This window comes from Vanellus vanellus (assembly GCF_965231255.1).
Source record: "Vanellus vanellus genome assembly, chromosome: 17".
Lineage (NCBI taxonomy): Eukaryota > Metazoa > Chordata > Aves > Charadriiformes > Charadriidae > Vanellus > Vanellus vanellus.
Window position 1 is genome coordinate 14,419,579 of NC_138922.1, and position 20,092 is coordinate 14,439,670.

The following is a 20,092-nucleotide window of genomic DNA, read 5'->3' on the forward strand; positions in this document are numbered from 1 at the left end:
TTTTACACCTCCTTACAGAAGAAGCCACGTGCATGATCTGACCCAGAATCTGCAACAGTTTAAAGTATAAAAGCTTTATTTTGCTGAAGATTTTTTTTAAACAGCTATTGGGCGGCAAAGAATCCCACATGTAAAACAGTTCACACAAAGCAAGAAAAATGCAGTTTCAGAGTTACTGCTACGGGTAAAATAAATAAAATAGAATCACTATAGTTGTAGTGTTTGGGTTTTTGAAGTTCTCTACAGAAGTGTCAGTTGATACGCAGGAGATGTACCCTACGAAGAACAGAAAGGTTTCCTATTCTGCGCTATTCTTCCTACCTCATTGCTTAGTCCCGTATAAACCCAGAAAGCAAAGCTGAGTCAGATTGCATGGAGTAATCTCGTCCCACCCCGGCTACCCCGATGCGGAATCGATTACACCCGTACCCTTTCCCACAGCTGTTCACCGAACGCGCGTTAAAGCCTTCCTACGGCAGACGCCCCTAAGCCTTGCAAGGCAGCGAGTGCTGCGCTTCCCTCGTTGTTATACCCACATTTTCCTAACATAGCCGAATTCTTCCTTATAATGATTTTTAACCTTTTCTGCCTTATTCTTCAAAGCAGCTCTACTGTTCAAGGTGAACCCCTCCGTAGATGGACACCACAGGATGCCGTGCGGCTGCTGCACTGCGACTGGGATCAGACTCGAGTCCAGATTCCAAATGCAGAAAACACGTTAAACCTGAGACTGCCATGCACACAGCCGGCCCGCTTAGCGTGATTTAATTAAAAGGAATCAAAGCAATCTAATTATTCCAAGAGAGTGTTTTTTGGAACAATGCCCAAATTCGGAAAACAGAAATATAAAAAGCTTTACAAAGAAACAGGCTACTCAAAGCCAAGAGTAAGGAAACCAGCAGGTTCCAGGGCCAAAGCTGTGCAGGTCCCGTAGCCCCTCTCTGGGCCGTGCGCGGACCGCAGCACCCTGCCCAGCACCCAGACTCGCTGCTGCCCGAGCCAGCCCCGCCGGCATGCTCTGCGAGGGAGCGGAGCACCGGGGAAAAAAGGGCAGAGGAGACCCGAGAGCGGGTTCTGAAATGACAGGAAAACTGCTACAGAACTTCCGTAGTCGGCTTTATCAAACCGACTGGTAAAGGTTAGAATTTTGAGAGTACTCACTCAAAGTGCCCCAGCACGCCGCGGGGCGCTCTGCGATACAGGGCACAGCCCAGGTACACTAAACACCGAACACTAAAAATCCCGGATTTACTTTTCCTTTAAATGCAAAACATAAAATTGAATTAATTCAGATTCCACCTTTTATGGGGCAACTGCCAGTTTGATGCAACATGTTCCTCCGATTGTCTGGAACAAACTCCGGCTTAGACATATAAAATAGGCATATATACGTCAAACAGTTTCACAGCCATACAACCGGACGACCACGTTGTGCCACACAGCAAAGCAACATCATCGACACTTCACTTTTTTTAAACTACGCCACAGCCTGGAAGCACACAAACCAAGGGAACGGAACACTGCCAGAGCGACGGCAATAGCCTTCCCAACTAAAACATCGTTCATTCCAACACTGGTGTCACAGCTATTTTATTTAGTTTAACACATTTAAATAGCAATATTGAGCAACATAGTCATTCAGAGAGTTAAAAGGCGCAAACCCGAATGGGTGCGTGTGCAGGAAAAAGAATTACGGTGAAAACTCTGGAAATCACTGGAGAAATCTAAACCTATTCCACACCTCCAGGCATGTGCTGCTGGCTTGGTTTTCATCCTGGCGTAAGAACTCCGCCAAGCTGCATCTCCGTTACAAAAGCAACAAAGTGGGGAGATGAGGAGTAGCTCCTCTTTTTTCTATTTTAGAGCTATTCGCCACAGAGACCACCTCAACATATCATTATTACTCCAGTTGCCACAATTTCACTTTTGAGGAAATCAAAACATCTTCATCCTTGTCCCATTACTTTCTTGTCGATATTATTAGATAATAATGATGATCAATTAAAGGGCAACGATGCACATTTACTGTGTTTTCACATGATGCTCTGCACTGAACGACATACACATGAGACAAACTGCCCAATGGCAACCTTTGTGCTTCCTTATCCCGTGATTTTCACAGTACAGAATAAAATAGGTATGGCAGGAAAAACTGAAGTCAGTCCTTTTCCGCTGAATGACCAGTATATTACAGTCGGAGTCTGAACTGCGGTACAGGAAAAAGCAACCCGAATCTTTCGGCGCTGCGCGAGGCTTTGCTTACTGCGCCAGGAGTAGGGCGGAGTGGTGACTATCCCGGCCGCAATACCGGAGAACAAATCGGCTCAACGAAACCCTCAAAAAAGGGCAATGTGAGCCCAACTCTGACAGAGCACTGGATTTTTACAGCAATAGGGCGGGAACATTTTGTTACCATCGGCCTTTCTGGGGGTTTATTAGAAGACTTTAAACAAAAAACTCTTCAGAAGGACGGCATAAATACACAGCAGATAAGCCGAAAGAAAAATTACCCGCAGTGGCGCTGACAGGAATAGAGATAATAACTTCCATGTATATCTAAACCCCGTGTCCTCCTCCCGGCGGAGGCGGCGGGCCCGGGCAGCCAGGCTGCGGCCGCTCCACGTCCCACCACCGCGACCTGCGGCGGTCCCCAGCGCCGCTCCCGCACCTCGGAAAGATACGCTCCGAGAATGAAACGCGCGTTTGGTTTTGCACCACAAGGAACTCTCTGCCAGAGCCCCACTCACTGAGGCTATTGTGCCCTGCGAAATCCTGCATTATTGCAAACAATTTTTTTTACATTATTAAGAACACAGCCTCAGGAAAAGGAGAAGCCTCAAATAGCTTTACTTATAATATACTGTTATATAGCTAAAATAGCTGTATTACTTCTAATAGAGCAAAACGAAGGCAGGGCGTTTTAAGCACAGACCGCACAGATAAGCTTCTGTTTTGTTTTAAAACCTTCCTCAAACACTAATCCTCACTGAGTGAGGAAGCAGTGGGGAAGAGCAGCATTTACACTTGCACATTAACAAATTAAAATACAATAGGAATAGCTTAGGTAAATTCAAAGTGTTGGCATACATTTATTTATTTATTTTTAAAGCATTCTATGAAATCATCTTGTAATGACATGAAAATAAAAAATAGGGTCAAAAAACTTCAGTAAGCTTCTCAAAAGGTTTAAATCATATTCCAGTGCAGTAGAAAGGAAGTTCAGTGATTTGTGCCATCTTTTTGGTCTTTATAAGGACGGGAACTTCAATTTTATCGTTCTTGACTGGATGTTCAGATTCACCCTTGTTTCCATTTCTCTAAAGGTCACATTAGATTTCTCCTCTGAATATTCAGAAACTCTTCGCAATCACCTCCAGGCCTTTTGTTTGGGAACTTTTTGATGCTGAGCAGAAAGAAGGAAAAAAGCTCCAAAATGAGTTGGAACCCGCAGAGAGGCTCCCGCCTGCGCGGCGCTGGGGCAGTTACCGCGGGAGCAGATCAACCACGAGTAACCTCTGCAGAACCGCGTCCGCGTGCGCAGGGCTGTTGGGCCCCGTCACTGTTCTGCCCTGGGCGATACCCTGCGTCAAGCGAGACAACTGTGATGAACACGGACCACAAAAAATATTTTTTTATGTATTTATAAATGTTTATAAATTGTAAGTTAATTTCTCTGAGGAAAGGGTGCGCTGTACATCCAGCAAACACTGCATTCACAGTTTCCTAAACACCGCTCTGATTTCCTCAGGGGGAACCCAAACAAACAGCCCCGTTTAAGCCCGGCGAAGCCTCAGCGGCAGATCTGCTCCGGTTCGCTGCAGCCCACGTCTGAGAGGCGCAGGGCACGGCTCCTACGCCAGCCGTGGCTGCGAGGCATCCCCCCGCTCGGGGGGCTTTGGCTGAGGGGCGGGTGGTGTTTCGCTGAGCCCCCGAGTCTCCTACTCCGCAGGAAGGTTTTGAATAAAAGTTATTCTATCACAAAAGGTCAGCAAGATCTAAGAGTGACTGCCGTTTTCATCTGTGCTATTAGAAACACTTTAGATGAATCGCCATTCAGATCAATATTTCAGCTACCAACAAAAAAATCTTCAATTATATCTATAAGGTGGGTTCCGCAGGATTAAAAAGAATTACAGGACAGCCAGGGAGTAGCGCAGAACCCGGCGGGAGGCAGCGCGCAGCAGGAGCCGCTGCCCCAAGGGCCCAGGAGCGCCGGGCTCCGCAAGGCTGGTGCTGGAGGTCGCGCTTGCCGGACGCAGAGCGCACAGCTACAGCTGCCGCGGCCACCGTCAGCCGCAGTCAGCTACCAGCGACGGGACCACCGGCCCATCCACACCCCCTCCCCAGCCCCGGGAGTTACGGACAGAAGTGTAAACTAAATTAACTCGAGTATTAAATTACTGAACTGTAACTGTAGAGGGTAACCTCAGTTAAAGCTGCCCAGGTACTGGGAATGCGGAAGCGGTAAGCGTGACATCATTTTTTGAAATGAATCCAGAGGAAATCCAGAGCAGTCTGACGCCTGTGCTGAGCACACTGGTAGGAATCATAATGAACAAACAGAAACACGAATAAACACCTCGGGGAAGAGTCCATTTAGCATCTATAATAAGAAGACATACTTTTTTATAAATCAAACTCTTATCTTCTAGAGTTTTTTAAAGAATCAAAGAGCATGGAGATGAGAGAAAGCATCTTTTTGATATAAACCCATTTGGATTCCCAGAAGATATTTAGCAAGATCTTAACGTGAGATTTGGAGGAAAGTCCATATACAAAGACTTGCTTATAAAACAGGCGGGTGGTGGGCGAATCGTTAATTTTGCCCGTGGAGGGAAGTCGCTGTGAAGTTCCAAGGGGATCGGTTTTGTAGCCTGAACCATCCAACATATTAATAAATACTACTGAAAAGGGAACGAGCAGAAATACACCAGTGTGTTGATGACAGAGGGCTATTCAGAATTACTGCGGTAGGGAGTGCTTGAGCAGCAGCAGCAGCGTGGAAGAGGATACCTGACACAGACACATTCAGAAGTTGTGCAAGAAGAAACACCATTCTGATTTTACACAGAGAACAATTAGCCTCGACCTAAGCGAGATGTTGGGAGTGCAAGGAGCTGTTCTGTATTAACATCGGCGCACTATAAAAGCAAGTACAGAGTCAGAAATCGTCAGGAAAGCAAGAAAGAAGCCCCCAAACCACTATGCTGCTGTAGAATCCAGCAAACACCTCTATCTTGAAGATGGTCTGGGGTTTTTTTAAGCTGTGCAATGGCTGTCACATGAGGAATGATGAAATGGCCTGGGATTCATCTGCCAGGGGGAACAACACAGAGGCTGTATACAGCAGTGTAAAATGAGAACCAATTTTGTTTTATTCGTTTTCCCTTGGCTAGCTATTGCCTCTTCCAACACTGGAACTAGGTAAACTTAAAATGAAAATATCCACTGACACCTTTAGAGCAGAAGAACAGAGAGACACAGCGTAACTAAACGTCGCAGAGCCAAGCGCGTCCTTGCCACAGGACACCGTTCAATCGCTTCTTTCAACCATTTTAAACTTTTTGGCATTCATAAACTCCTGGAAGAACAATATACGCAGGGCAGTAAAATACCAAGACTCCACCTCCAGCTCAGAAAGCCTCTCGGCACATACGATACACGCTGAGGCACGAAATGTTTTTGCGCATCCGCAGTTGGCAGGGTACCAGCCAGAGCCCCGGAGGAGAACCAACACAGCTCCTCTGCTCCTGCTCTCCAGTGCAGCCCAGTTGGTCCAGTCCAGTTACCTACCCAGAGAGCTTTTACTTGCTAACCATCAGTCATCTCTGCTCACTCACTAGTCTTTGCGCTAGAACTGATCTAAGGGATAAACCTCTCCTCGGAGACCGAGCTTCCGCAAAGACCTCCGCGGGTCTACATCTCAAGCGACTCTCTCTAAGCCACTTCTTCCACAAATCCTTCCGAAACACACCAACAGTTCATGTTCCTAATACCTTTCACCACCCATTCCTTTATTCCCACTAATTTCCTTTCAATTAACTTCATTACTATGGACTTTTCATGCTGTTGTTATCCCCACACTTTTTTTTTCTTTTTGTACACATGACACTAAGTTGGTGCACTTCCAAACCTCCTGATGCTGAAGCTGTTTTAGTGGAAAAACTACATACTTCATTCATAACAAAACCACTTTGCTCTGTGCTTCATTCAAGACTGTTATTAATATCTCGATCCTGTGATGTACCGTGATTTAATTTTAATACTTACTAAAACACATCTTTTTTCTTGCCTCAAAGAAAGATTTAGGATCCTGAATTGACACTGGCTTTGGAAACACATCAAAGAATAGACAAATTCAGAACTGTACAAGAACACTTTTATTTTTGCACAGTTTCACAATAAATGACCAATCCACACAGAAAAGAATTATTTCATGAGCAGCAGAATGAAGCCAAATTTTCCCCAACTTTGCTGCTCATTTTTGGATTTTCTGTCACCCAATCGGATGCAATCTCTTTCTGAAGGTCTGGGTGTTAATGGTGTTTTCTCTTCCCTCCCCATACGTAGCTGTTAATGTCTGCTAGGAGATGGGCTCAGACTGCAGCCTGTTCCATAGCTGACCGAGACAGTAACAATACGCAGTCTGTCCCCTAACTCCATCCAGGCATTGTCACAAAACGTTTAAGACAAATTTAAATTCTGAATTCTCAACCCTTTTATAAATGTCCTGTGATGTGTTAAGGTTGTGTACGGTGGGTGCAAGATGCAACCGCGCACTGCACGGTGTTAAAAGCCGGGCTTCCTTGGGAAATCAGTCAAAAATATAGTCAACCTTTGGAATTCACGTAGCAACATGTTCTGCACTACCCCATTACAAGCGTTTGTTTAAAATAACCCTTACTACATCCATAAAAAATATGTCTTGTAATAAATCTGGATCCTTTTCTCCAAAGGGTATCTGACAGTTTCTCCAAAAGCAATGTACTGCGATTTGTGCAGCTCTTTTCCATGTCCACCCCAAAGAAAAGAGCAGCAAAATCTCAGTAAGAGAGCAACCCTCGCCGGGCAGCACTGCACCCCGCAGTCACTCCCGGTTGGCTGCGGAGCCTGGAAGGGATGGCGGTACGACACGCTTGTCCCAAAGCGCCCGGCCAACTCTGCCTAGCAGGGAAGCTGGCAGGACGCCTGCGCTCTCACCCACAGTTTCTGGAATTTCACAGCGTTTGCACTGATGCGGCTTCGCTGCTCCTTTCCTTACGCGTGCAAACAGGAGTGCCAGACCGGGGGCTGCTGCGCCACATCATCCCACTGCGAAACGCGGGGAGCGGAGAAGTAAACAGCCGCAAAAGCATGTTATGTGATAGCGTCAGAGATCACTTCAGCAATGTAAGAAGTGATTTCAATTTATACCTACTATAAATCAATCATAAATTCAATTGCCTGTAAGCCCAAGCTGATACGGCCACAATAACTCTTGCGTTAGAGACGTGCAGGCAAATACAAATTATTCTGAACCATATCCACAGATGCCAGGCTTTTTTTTAAAAAAAAAAAACACAAACCACCTTTTAGATGTTTTAATTTTAGTTTGTGGGCACATTAAATTACCCTGATGTAAATTCATGAGGATTAATCAAAGATAATCAAAACCTGCATATTTAAGTACAAGGGAGCACGCTGGAAATCCCAAATGGATGTTACAAGCAACAGCTTAACCTGGTTAATACAGGCCGTGAAAATGTTTCCGATAATATTATTAGTTATTGCTAACTTGAAAAATATTAATTACAGTGAAGACGTACTATAACTTACGGATTCTTAAGTTTAAATGCTAAACTAAGCCACAAGGAAGACTCTTGCAAGTCTTAGCCAAGTCCTCTGGAGATATTTGGTTGCATTTTAAAAAGCCATCGCAATCTCCTACTTGCTAATATATTCACAAGCAGCCCAAGTCTTAAACAGCTTAATTTGCGAGATGTCCAGGACAAAATGCATTACTAGAGCTAAGCTGTAAGGGTGGAACATTTATTCGCTTGACTGTAGTCAGCAGTGTGGTGACTTTACCTTTCCTCTGCAGAGTCTATGACCTTGCTTTTAAGTCCAATGTGAAATGAATTCTAAAGTACCTAATCCTCATTGTGCGGATTCAGTATTCAATAATACTTCCAAAAAAATACCTTTGAGCGGTCTGTTCGTGAGAACTGATGTTGACAGGGAAGACAAAAATCAAGAGTACTAACCTTGAATATCTGCTACAATAGATGGACTGGGGGGGGGGGGGGGTGTCTCAGCAATTATAAGCTGCTACACGCTACAAGTTTCCTCCAGGATTTATAGAAATGACACCCACCAGTGTACTCTGTACGGTCAGAATCCCTCCCTGTCTGTCCAAAACCAATAAACATTCTGAGACGGCGGTGTAAACAATTGTTTCTTTTTAAACAAAGGGAATTGTAAGAGAACTTAAATCTGCTGCTTATATGCCAGATCTCCGTCCTCAGACTCCTGACAGTTTGATGGGTCGCATCACAAAATGCTCTAACAGGATTTCCAGTACGCCCCAGGACACATCTTTAAAACCTACTTAGTCAAATAACGTAACTCCTAAGCAACAGTGTCATTTTAGTACTATTACTTCTTTATTACCTCTATTTTAAGATCTCTTTAAAGTTTCAGGCTCTGCATCTTCTTGTTTCTTAAACATAAACTTAGACATTACGCGGGGCCCAGTGTAGGCTGCAGGACCGCAATCTGGTGCGTAAGCCAACCCTCAAACCGGTTGTCTTCACATTCTGGTCAAAGCGCATCATCCTCAACAGGAGGTACTACCAACCTATATTCGTGCTAGGACAAGAAGTTAATCTTCTCAATACTTAATAATTCTTTATAATGTCGGGTTTTCCTATGATTGCAAAGTAATTGTTTAATGAAGCAATATTCAGATTAACAAACAGCTTAATGAGTCAGGAAAAGGAAAAACAATCATTCAGAGGTTTATGTTTTGTTACGATCCAGACGAAAGGAGTTAAACCCAAGGTATTTCAGGCTTTTCTCGTTCTGCCTTAGAGATGAGCAGGAATATAAATAAAAGTGTAAATAGTTTTCTTTGGTAATGCTCTAAGTTTTGCACAAAACTCTGATGCCTGTTCAGAAAGAAGCTGCAGTTGTCTAATACAACCCCATCTGCAAGTGCAGTTTGTCCGGGGGATACCTGGCGGTATTTACTAGATAAAGAGCAGCAGGGTCGATGCAAGTGGGTCTGCAGAAGGCTTCTCCCTGTCTCTAATCCGAGTGATTCACTACTCTCACGAACACAAAGACAAGGTATTTTTAAATAGGTCACACAGAGGCTGGGTGGTAATTACAGAAAAACGTTAATCAGATTTGAGCAGGCAGAGCTGCTTATCTCTTTCAAGAAGCCTTTCTAATATCAGGTCTTTCTTCACATCTCAGGACAAACTGACGTTAAGAGTACAATGGTCACACAAAAATACACCAGAATACACCAATCTTGCTTGTCTGCCGAGACCGGCCTCCTCTGGATGACAAAATACAAAACAAAACAGAGAGGAACTATAGAACATGTGAATGGCTCTTACTGTCAGAAGATTATGGAAAGGGAAGCAAGAGAAAGCATGGTCACTGAGCCACTGCATTCAAATAGAGGATTTCAAAATTAATAGGAGTTCAGATGTGGGGTGATAAAGCATGGCAGAGGCAGCGTCAGGACGCTCCACCTGGGCAAGGGGCACTCATTGCATCCGCTAATGAAGGGGCGGGGAAGGGAAGGGGGAGGGGAAGGGGAAGGGGAAGGCAGTAGGGACAATGAGAATCTGGTTCTTGATGGTCTTATGCCCTTAGCTGCTTCCCCACCAGGCAGACCTTACTCAACGTGCAGCTGGGAGATTTTACATTTTGAAGGGGAGGTGTTTAAAACGTGCAGAAATAGTGGCGGGATGTCGTGCAGCGATGCGGGTTTCAGGCGGCATCCTCCAGCAGCTGCTCGAGGAGATCGGTGATTCTGAAGACTGCCACTTTTCAGAGAGATACGCTAACCGAACCAGTCACGTTACTCCATCGCTTTTCTAATAAAATGGGAAGAAATTTTGTTTCCTTACAAGTTAAATGTCCTTTTCATTGTGGTTCAAACTCATCTTTCTAGACCTCAGCGATAGCTCCCCCTTTGCCCCGTCTCCTTCATTCAAGGTCACTCCTGCCTGCGGTGTTCGAAGCTTTCAGCAAGATGGCACGACCCAGAGGATTTTCCCACTAAACTGATTTTGCAAGTTGTTGACTTAGTTCCAGAATGCCAGATCGCTGCTGATCTGCAATGCATGAACAGTTCAGTTCACAAAACAGCTTAATACCACTTCCTTGGCTGTACAGCTTCTGAATACGCTTCTTCATGTCAGTTCATGCCTGTAACTATTTTTTTTTCTCCTTTTTGTGCCTCATTTTTCCACGAGAATCTCAGAGAAATCAGTATCAAGTACATTACTGTTGCAATTTTGCAGTTTCCACTTTATTTTTATGAGTGTGTTACAGATTTATCAGATTTTTTTTCCTCGCTATCAAAAGAATTAAAACACTCGTTCTGCCTAGACTGAGCCCCAGAACTGTGCTAGGGAGCTTTCCACTTGTACGGCTTACTCCCAAATCCCGTGGGTGTCACTGCTATAGGAGATTTTTCACGTTGGGGTGGTGGAGCCGCTCCCACGGGAAGGCGGTCACACCAGCAGTGCCTACAGACACCCCGCTACAACCAGGCTGCAAAACTCCAGGGAACCTCTGCAGTGGTTTCAGACACTACGATCTCCCCAGTCGTCCATCGCGACTTCCTCCCGACGCCCAGTGCCCCGACAGCAGAGCAGGTGGCCCAGTTCGGGTTTTTTAGCACAAAAGAGAGTAGCTTCAACGCAGTGCATCTTTGTTGATGGTTTGAACTGGGATTGATGGTTTGAACTGGGACTGTGGTCCTGCGTTCTCCCCCACCAAGCTATGCTGCGGATGAGGGGATGGCTGGGCTGCACATCCCTCTCGGAGAACTACCAAAAGGAAAACTACAGGTCAGATACTGCCTAATTGGCCCTAATTTTCTCTATATTCACAAGACAAAAAAGGGGCTTTCATCATTTACCGTATTTACAACTTGTGCTTTTCCGGCTAAGCTGCCAGTTCTTCTAGAGGGATATTGCGAAAACAGCACACGGCTAACAGCCAAGCTCAGAATGGTCACAACTTTTCAGACGGAATGAGAATGTGAATAACTGCCTTTGGCAACTGTGCTTGTTGACCCCTCTTCTATGACAGACTTTTTTTTCTGGATAAAAATGATGGCCTACGCTGAAGACAGTTGATCTTTAACAAGACAGCAAAAGACTGATACAGCAAAATTTTGCAGAGCCCGAGATAGCTGCCAAATTCAAGAGGCTGTTGGGAAATAGAAAACAACAAACATCGTCCTCTTAGGAAGACCTGGTTTTGTTAAACAAGGTCACAGAGTCTTCTTCTTTTTTTTATTTTTATTCATTTTTTGTTACATGTTCCCACATCTGCAGAGTAGGGAGACCACGTACAAGTTTTTCCATTTTACATTTTCCCCTTTGGAATTCTACAGTATTTCTTTTGCAGGAGCAATTAGTATTTGCTGTTGTTTTAAAAGAAAAACCCTACAGAAATAAAGGAAAAGTATGACTCACAGAGACACCAATAATTAGGTCATGTGTTCAATTAGTTTTCATGCTTAACTAGTTACTCTTTAGGAAATGCTCAACCTTTGATGTGCAGCAGGCAACTTACCAATTAATTAGGCAGAAGGAAGCAATGCAAGGAATGAAACCTCAGAAATCGTATCAAAGCCCAGAGATATCTAATGAGGGAAACAACAGCATCAACAACAGAAAACATGCACAAAAAGGTAGAGGCTTTAAATTATCTGTTTCAAGTATCTTGGCTGCATTTCCTTTGAAATTAAGAGAAAACTGTTGGGAAGCAGACCAGAAGAGAGAAAGAAGCAGCCTCACAGCCTCGTTTGATGAGAAAAGCATCACTGTTTCCTTGAAGGCTTGCCACAAAAAGTATAATCTATCCGTATTGTACGAGATGACTCCTCAGAGACCATCACTCACGGGTGGATGCAAGCTGCAAGAGGCGACACACACCGTATCAAATTGGATTAGAAAATAAAAGGAAAAACCTTTATTTAAAAATCTGCATAGTAAAGCACAATGGGACAGGTACTGCTGAGAGTCTCAGCCTGGCATCAGGAACTCGGGGGAAAAGATAACATATAGCCATAGTTTAACTAACGTTTCTGTTAGTGCCACACATAAAAGGAACGTGTGTGGCTACTTGGGATTAGGACCGAGTTTCTCAGTTCCCGTGGGCCCACTTCAGTAAAAGATTCCTGCAGTCACTCCTCCTTGATTATGTCACCTCTTTGAACTGAGTGAAAAAATGGGCACCATCACATAAATTAAGTGGGCTGGAAAGACCTAAAACATGCCTAGATCTGCCAGACGAACGAGTTCGGATATGTTACTGCCTGTCTCTTAGTAAGTGACAGTAATACAAGTTGTGGAGCATCAAGAAGAGAACTGCGTAAGGAACAGAAGCAAAACTGCTGCGTGGCAGTGTCCACGCCCTCCTCAGTGACGAGGGACGCTGAAGGTGCAGGCATTCTCAAACATCGGTTTGCTCTCAAGCCACCCTTCCCAAAGGCTTTCCAGGAGTTTATTTAATCTTGCCTTCTAGATCTCTCTAGTCCTTTCCCTATCTGGGATTTTCATCCCTCTTCACAGTCCACAGTCCTTCACTCCAGTGATGTCCGTTCAGGCGGAGCTCTAATGAAATACTCCCAGCTAATTCCATCGGACACTCGAAGCAGTGCGGATGACTGCCTTGGCAAAAAGGAGGAAGTGGAGAGAAGAAAAAGGAAGACAACAACGTAGCACTTGAATTAGAAAAATCAATACTGTAATTGACTTTGTTTTATTTAGGCAAGTGGGTGTAAAGAGAAAAAAAATAATCTGTGGGATGTAATGTTTAAAGCTCTTTGGCTTCGCTGGTGTTGGTTACGGCGAGCGGAGGTACAGAAGCCCGAGAGCTACTGGCCCGAAGGAGGGGGGAGTGGGGGAAATAGACTTCGCACAGATGACAAATTACAGACCTTGCTGTGGTTAAATCTTACAGGGAGGCACAAACCTCTCACACTCCATTAAGTTACTTACCAGAGGATGTAAAAAATCCCAATTTCCATAGAAGAACTGACCTTCAACTTGAAGTAAAGGTCCCTCTACATAAGCAAGATCCCACTGGAACAGTGTTGTAGGGTCTCAGAGCAGCTCAGAGCGCTTCCACCTCTGCACCTTCACCCACTCATTTCCAAATCTGTGGCAGAGCAGGGCCCAACGCCCGCTCCCCTCAGCAGCGAGGCGGCTTGTTTAAACACACGGACGCGCGGACACTGTGCCACTGTAACTAGCTTCAATGGACGACAAATATTCAAACTGCTACAAAGGTCTCTGGAGCTCCTTCCCCCTCCCTGAAACCTCCATACACATCAAAATAAGACGTCAGATCAAAGTCTACCTTAAATATAGCAGAAAATGCAACTTTCCTTTTGAGGACCATGGATGGGTTAGAAGAACTCTTGTGTACCACAACTAAAGCTTTATTTTCTGTAACAGTCCAGCTTAAAAGGAAAACAGTTGTGCTCCAGCCCTCGGCTTTGCTGGGCAGCATGGCTGTCAAGGTTCTTGGATAGATCTCGTGAATGTGCCAATTACATATTGCTTCAGCTCTGAGACATGCCATTTGTAATTACTTTCTGCATATTCTCTCCTCCAGCTCTACCACTGCTCCTCTTCTTTGCACCTTCCAAATCTTGTTTCTTTCAGTAGTGTCACATGCAAACCAAATTCACCGGCAACCCCATACTCTGGTCTGTTCCAAACCTATTCCCTGCAGTATAATCCCTTCCACCGCATGACTGCACTTTCAAAACTTCCAGTTGATTCTTATTTCCATATTGTATCATGCTGTAACATCTACCAGCACGTTTCAAGTCAGGCTTCTGTTATGCTCAGACTGTATCCCATTGACTGCTCGTATGTCACTGTCTCTTTGTACTCTCCCATTTGCTTGCATCCGCCTTTTTTCAGCCTGTGAGCTGTGCAGCAGTGGTCTCCATCTCATCGGTGCAGCAACCGCCTCAACCAAACCCTCCTCCATGACCAGGGCTCCGGTGTGCTGCAGGGGTCCAATTAAACAAACAACAACAACAAAAACACAACAACAAAAAAAGGAGTCCCAACATCTGTTTCTACGTGGTCTCATGGCTAGCTGTGCAAAGACCTCCGCATGGCACAAACTCTCAGGAAAAGGAAGATTTTATAAAACTCAAAGCATTCATTTTCCCTGAGACAAGGTCCCACGCCTCCAGTGTTAAGAACGCACTTCAGGAGCAATGGAGGAATCCAAGTGTCTCAGCCAGCCTTCTCAACCCCACCTCTACTTAGGAACAGCAGTTTTTGACCTTCCAGGGGTAGGACTGGTGAAGCTTCTGTCAGAGACTAAAGAACAGTATTGCACAAAGCACCTGGTGTAGGAGCGCCATTGGGGCTCATTTGGACTAGCAGAAATCACAACCAAAGCGTCAAAATTATTGAGGGAGATGAGAGGAAGTACGAAAAAGTCCTGTGCATTTTCTGGTCAGTTTAGAGTTAAAGAAAGAACCTGGTCAAAAGCCATAGCCAACAAAACGAAAAAAATTCTATAATTTCATGCAAATTTAATAAGTGTATGCTCCAGACTACTTCATATCAGATCGTGAATTATGTAAACTGTGCATCATTCAATCTACAGTTCTGCCTTTGGCTACACAGCCCCATTCTCAAAGGCATATACACAGGAATGGAAACGAAGGAACCTTTGTCTAGGGAAGGCTACGAGCCAAGTAACGAGATGTCCATTATGAGAGAAGGGGTGGAAAAAAAAGAAAAATTCTGGCACCCTCCTAAGAGCGAAGCCAGCAATCACAGATCCACCTCACCTCGTAGCATTCTGTACAATACCACACTCAATGATCATTTTACAAGGGGTAACTGGTGCTTTTTATACAAAAGTACTGTAGCTCAGTTCAGAGAGCTCCAGCCAAGAGGATGCAGAAAATCACGCTCTCTCAAACCAGTCCACAAGAAAAGGAACAGCGTGCTGTGCAGAGGAGCAGTAGGAAGCTGAACAACACCTTCATGCTCTCCACTAACCCCTCTGCTCCAGCTCTGCAGAATGTTACAGCAAAGAACCCAAGTCCCAGGCTCTGCTGATAAATGGATGTAAACTGGGACTTAAGTAACAGTAACTTCTGCTCATAAAAATCCCCACTAGCTACTGCATCTCCATAAACCATCTCACTGCAGCAGCACTCAGAGCTCACAGTCTATTATTCCTATTTTCAAAGTCTGTTGACTTTTAAGCTAAGGAAAATTCCTGCCTTTTGAATGGCATAACATGCAATGCTGCCAAGAAAACTAAATCTGCATGCAAACAACAGGGAAAATACTTGCTACTTACTGCCAGCACACGCAAAGTAGTGCTCTCGCTGGTCACTACTACAACACTGCACCTAGCGCTGGCAGTGTGCTGCAGCGGGTAACAGATGGAGATCGGAGGCAGAGAAATACCACCTCAATGTGATCAATTTCTTATCTAAATATTTTAAATACAGCGCACGTGAAGAATCCTCAATAGAAATTTAAAGTATTTTATTTGGTGCAATTAAGGTGATATAATGTGCTGTCTCAGCTAAAGGCTCTCCTTTTCCACGGTGCTCTCCTGGCACTGCCTGCCAAACTCTAACCCGGCCCGGCGAGCAGCGAGCCCCGGTCCTGCTCAGCCCCTCCGGCCGCGGGTGCCCCCAAAGGCCAGAGGAGCAGCGGCAGGGAAGGACCCCCTCCAATCAGGCTAGCCATTATGGGGTCCTGTGCTCTTAACTTTCACGATCTTTTTCTCCTTTCATTCTCAGCTGCTTAAGCAGCCCCTTTTATCCCCTGTAATTGAGCCTGCTTTCCGGATTACCCTCACATTCAGCCCCTTCCATGCTCAGTGATGCTCAAAACCCGTGACCCAAGGTAATGTTAGAGAAGAGCTGTCTTATTTTCTTTCCACTTTTTCACTAGCACCTACATTATCTTTGCACTGAGTTGCAAGAACTCTTACTTGTTCAGAAAATTTTTTATAAAGACAAAGCTTACAGCTTTGTCATCTCCTACTCTCCTCCCCCAGTAAAATTTTCATTTGAGAATTGCAATGAAATGACTGAATATTGTTTAACTGCAGTATTTTGCAGATGAAACAGTGGCTGAAGTGTTTTTTACTCCTGCAGCACACAAATTTATGTAGCTACACAACAATAAAGCAAAGTCTTAAATTTAATCAGAACAAATACTTCAAGCAATGGCAAGCTGATAAATTATTTAGAAAGGGGCTCAATAAGACCTGGAAGGAAATATGCATCAGCTATGCAGCCTGGGAGCTTCCAGAAACAAAGAATTTTCACGCTTACTCCTTTTAAAAGCTTTTTCATCTGAGCTATTTGTATTTAACAAAACCAGACACCTATTCGAACATCCTACAACCATAAGCAGAGAAGGACTGCACGGGGAGTGATGTCACGGCGCTTTTCACACAGCCTTTATTACTGCCATGACCCATTTCCCAGTAGTCAGCCCTGGTGGTGCATTCACACCAAGATACTGACCACAGGCGTCTCCTAGTGTAAGGACCCACACTGACAGCCCAGGAATATTGGCTATTTCAGAAGATTTTAATGATTTGGTCTTTTTTTTTTTCAGACTGCCTAGTTTTCCTCAAATTGTCTTCCTTCCATCAATTCTTCAACCATTCCAAAACACTGAGAAAGAGACAAAACTAGATGTATTATTATTTATATGAAAGGTCTAGGAAATTCAATAATGTTCCTATTGTTTTATTGCAGATGGCACATCAACTTCTCTTTATTACTGCAGAAAACTCAAGAGCCCTGTCGAGTGCAATAAACCGGTACGTGTTTAGCTTTGCAATGTTTCAAAGGGCTGTGATTTACTGGTAAGAACCAGGCACCTTGCACACAAACACCCCAGCCCAGTAATTGCCTCATGTTTTGTGCAAACTCTACAAGGCAGCGTGAGGTCGGCCCACACACGGTCCCTGCTGCTTCTAGACGCCTGTCCCTCGCTCCTCAGTAATACGGACTCTGTTATTAAAAAGAGCGGAGAAAAGGGGTTGTTTTCACCTTTGCATCAAGATGTTTTACTCTCCTATTTGGTTTCAGATGCTATTTGAATTTTTTGCCAAATTCTTGGGCTGCTAGAGAGAGATTTAAAAAAAAAAGTCAACGTACCAAGATGAAAAACACAAAAGTCAATTCTCTTGTCTTAAATATACACCATATATGTTTCAAGTCCTTCTTCTATAAATATACTTACAAAACACTTCAGAAAAAAAGCGTTCCCACTAAAAACAGTAAGTCTCCTTCAGGTACTACAATCAGCTTCTACTGAATGATAAACTCAGTTTCAGTCAGTCAACCCTGAATAAGGGGGCAGGCAAGTACCAAACAAAGGCAAGAGGTAAAGAACCGGTAGGAGTTGTATTTACATTCAAATTGCTCTGAATATATTATTATTTCCACCAAGTCGGAGTTCGAAAGAGGAGGGCCTGAATGCATACAGCACACTACTTTCACAACACATACACCAACGCTTTTTTCGGTGAAAAATATTCTCAGCAGTGTCTGGCAAAATAAAAGTTTATATTTACTACTGCAAAGGTAATCTCAAAGCCACTTGTCCTTTATCTGAAGGTATTACCAGTCCTTCATGAAGGAATGGAAGATTTGGGCGAACAAAAACCCAAACCCCTCAAGTTCTCCGTCTCCCTGTGCGAACAGCCACGTTCAGAGCTTCTGCATTCTGAACACAACATCGGCAGCGGCAACCTATCTTTATTGATTTCATAAATTATAAAGAAACAAGTAAATGAATGTAACCCCTCATAGTTTAAACAGGAAGACTGATTAAAAACACCTAAGAGCGCTGCTAATGCAAAGGCCTCCTCAACCAGTCACGCCATACAGAGGACAGGGCAATACCAGTAACGTTTCCAATTGCAGACCATACTCTTATATGCCAACTATACACCAACAGGCAGTCCAGAGACATTCTGTAGATTATTTATACATTAAATAGGGTAGTGAGCAATGTTAGAAAATATAGTCCCAGTGCTGGCAAAACTGCACTTAATTAGTATTACTGAAAACAATCTAAAAAGAAGAGACGAAACAATGTCTCCCTAAAAAACGAAGAGCGGGTTAGCATGCACACCGCATCATAAGGAATACAAATATTAAAGCAAAACTACAGGTCGGTTCATTCAGCAAAGTTACTGTTTCTGTTCGGGTTATACATTACATGCTTATAATGATAAATTTATGATATAGTAGTCAATAGTCCAGGTACTTTGAAGAGGAATGTTTTGACCCAAACTGCCTGGAGCATACAGATAAGGACATGAACCTACTGGGGAACATCAGCAGTGAAGATGATATTATAGTTTGGGGGTTGTACCTATTTGGAAAACACTGCAGACTTGAAATTTCATTCTTTAGATCTTTCTGTAGTTTATTTACTGAGACACATGAAATGGCCATAAGCAATGGACATTGAAATGGCCATAAGCAAAACACCTCCCCAATGTGAAAGTGAGATGTTACAGAACAGGACATAAACAGTCGGTACTTTGTGTGTTTCTTTAACTCCTGCTTTGTGTTACTGCTATCCAAAACATTCACTTTCAAAAACAAATACACACATTATTTCTTAGTTAGAATCAGCAGCTACCAAAGCTCTGAAATTATGTTTTACAACAAAACCAAAAGCCTTCCTCAGCTACTAACTGCACAATGGTAATTTGTTGCAAAGCATCAAACCAGTACAGACGAGCGCTGGGACACATGGTTTGGAATGAGCTGAGGCCAAACACATTTTTACAACAGGAGAAACTATAAACTCGGAATGAAAAACTTCAGAACATCTCAAAAAGACAATAAGCTCAGAAGAACCTAAATTTAAAAAAAATCCCTGTAGGACTTCGTACTTTAAACAAACACCCCCGCCACGACCGAAGGCAGCGCTGGCCCAGCGGGGCACGGGCTGCAGCGCGAGCGAGCGGGGCAGCTCGCAGGAACGCGCTCATGCTGAAGGAAGCAACAGATGCTGCCAGACCGCCACGCCACGTCGGTGACACCTCTCTTGGCTTTCAGTCTACACTGAACGCTCCCGCCAAGGAGCGTCGTATCTGCGGCTGCAGAGGGGAAGCGCGAGGGACACTTACCCGTGGCTGCCAGTTCTCATACTGCTTCTGCAAATTCGCACCAATGGTTTCCAGAGCTTTTTGAGGACCCATTGACAGAGGATCTAGGAAATACGACACAAATGAGTACTTTTGATCACCACTGAATCACTGAGCTGGACAACAGGCAGAAATTAGTTCAAATTCTATGTGCATTTAAACTTTTAGCTACTCCAAATTATGTTTCTGCAAAATCCAGAGCTACAACCCAGGCGAGCAAAGCCTACACCAGCGCACAAACACCGCCCGCTTTGCGGAAAACGAGGCCAAAGGCTTTCTGCACTTTCCCTCCCGGGTGTTCTGCTTGCAAGAAAGATTGTTTAACAATATTTACTGCAGGTTTCTTTCATGCATTCAATTTCAAAGTCATAAACATTACATCCTTCACGGAATTTACTTGGGTGCAATACCCAAAAATCTACCCCCAAATTCTTCATTCAAGTACAAATTAAATACCATTAAAGACCACCAAATTTGGAAGATTTCTCTCACTAAGGTAATAAATACAATTTTGTTTTGAAAGACAGGAGAGGTATAACATTTGTTTCTTTTAATATTGAAAAAAGGTTTCTATAGCAAATAATGACAAAAAATTAAATTGGTTAATAATTTGATGATAAACATTTTTCCTTGATGAATGGAAAATCCTGCTTCATTTACTTCCATTGCTTACTGCTTC

At 43.9% G+C, this 20,092-nt stretch overlaps 1 protein-coding gene across 1 annotated transcript in view; it reads right to left on the bottom strand.

Annotated features, from left to right (window-relative positions):
* RPTOR (regulatory associated protein of MTOR complex 1) overlaps window positions 1-20,092 on the bottom strand; it is a 150,654-nt gene that overhangs the window by 112,662 nt on the left and 17,900 nt on the right. The window contains exon 3 of the mRNA XM_082492144.1: window positions 19,396-19,478. Within this exon, the coding sequence (XP_082348270.1) occupies window positions 19,396-19,478 (83 nt within the window). The remainder of the gene's footprint in view (window positions 1-19,395; window positions 19,479-20,092) is intronic.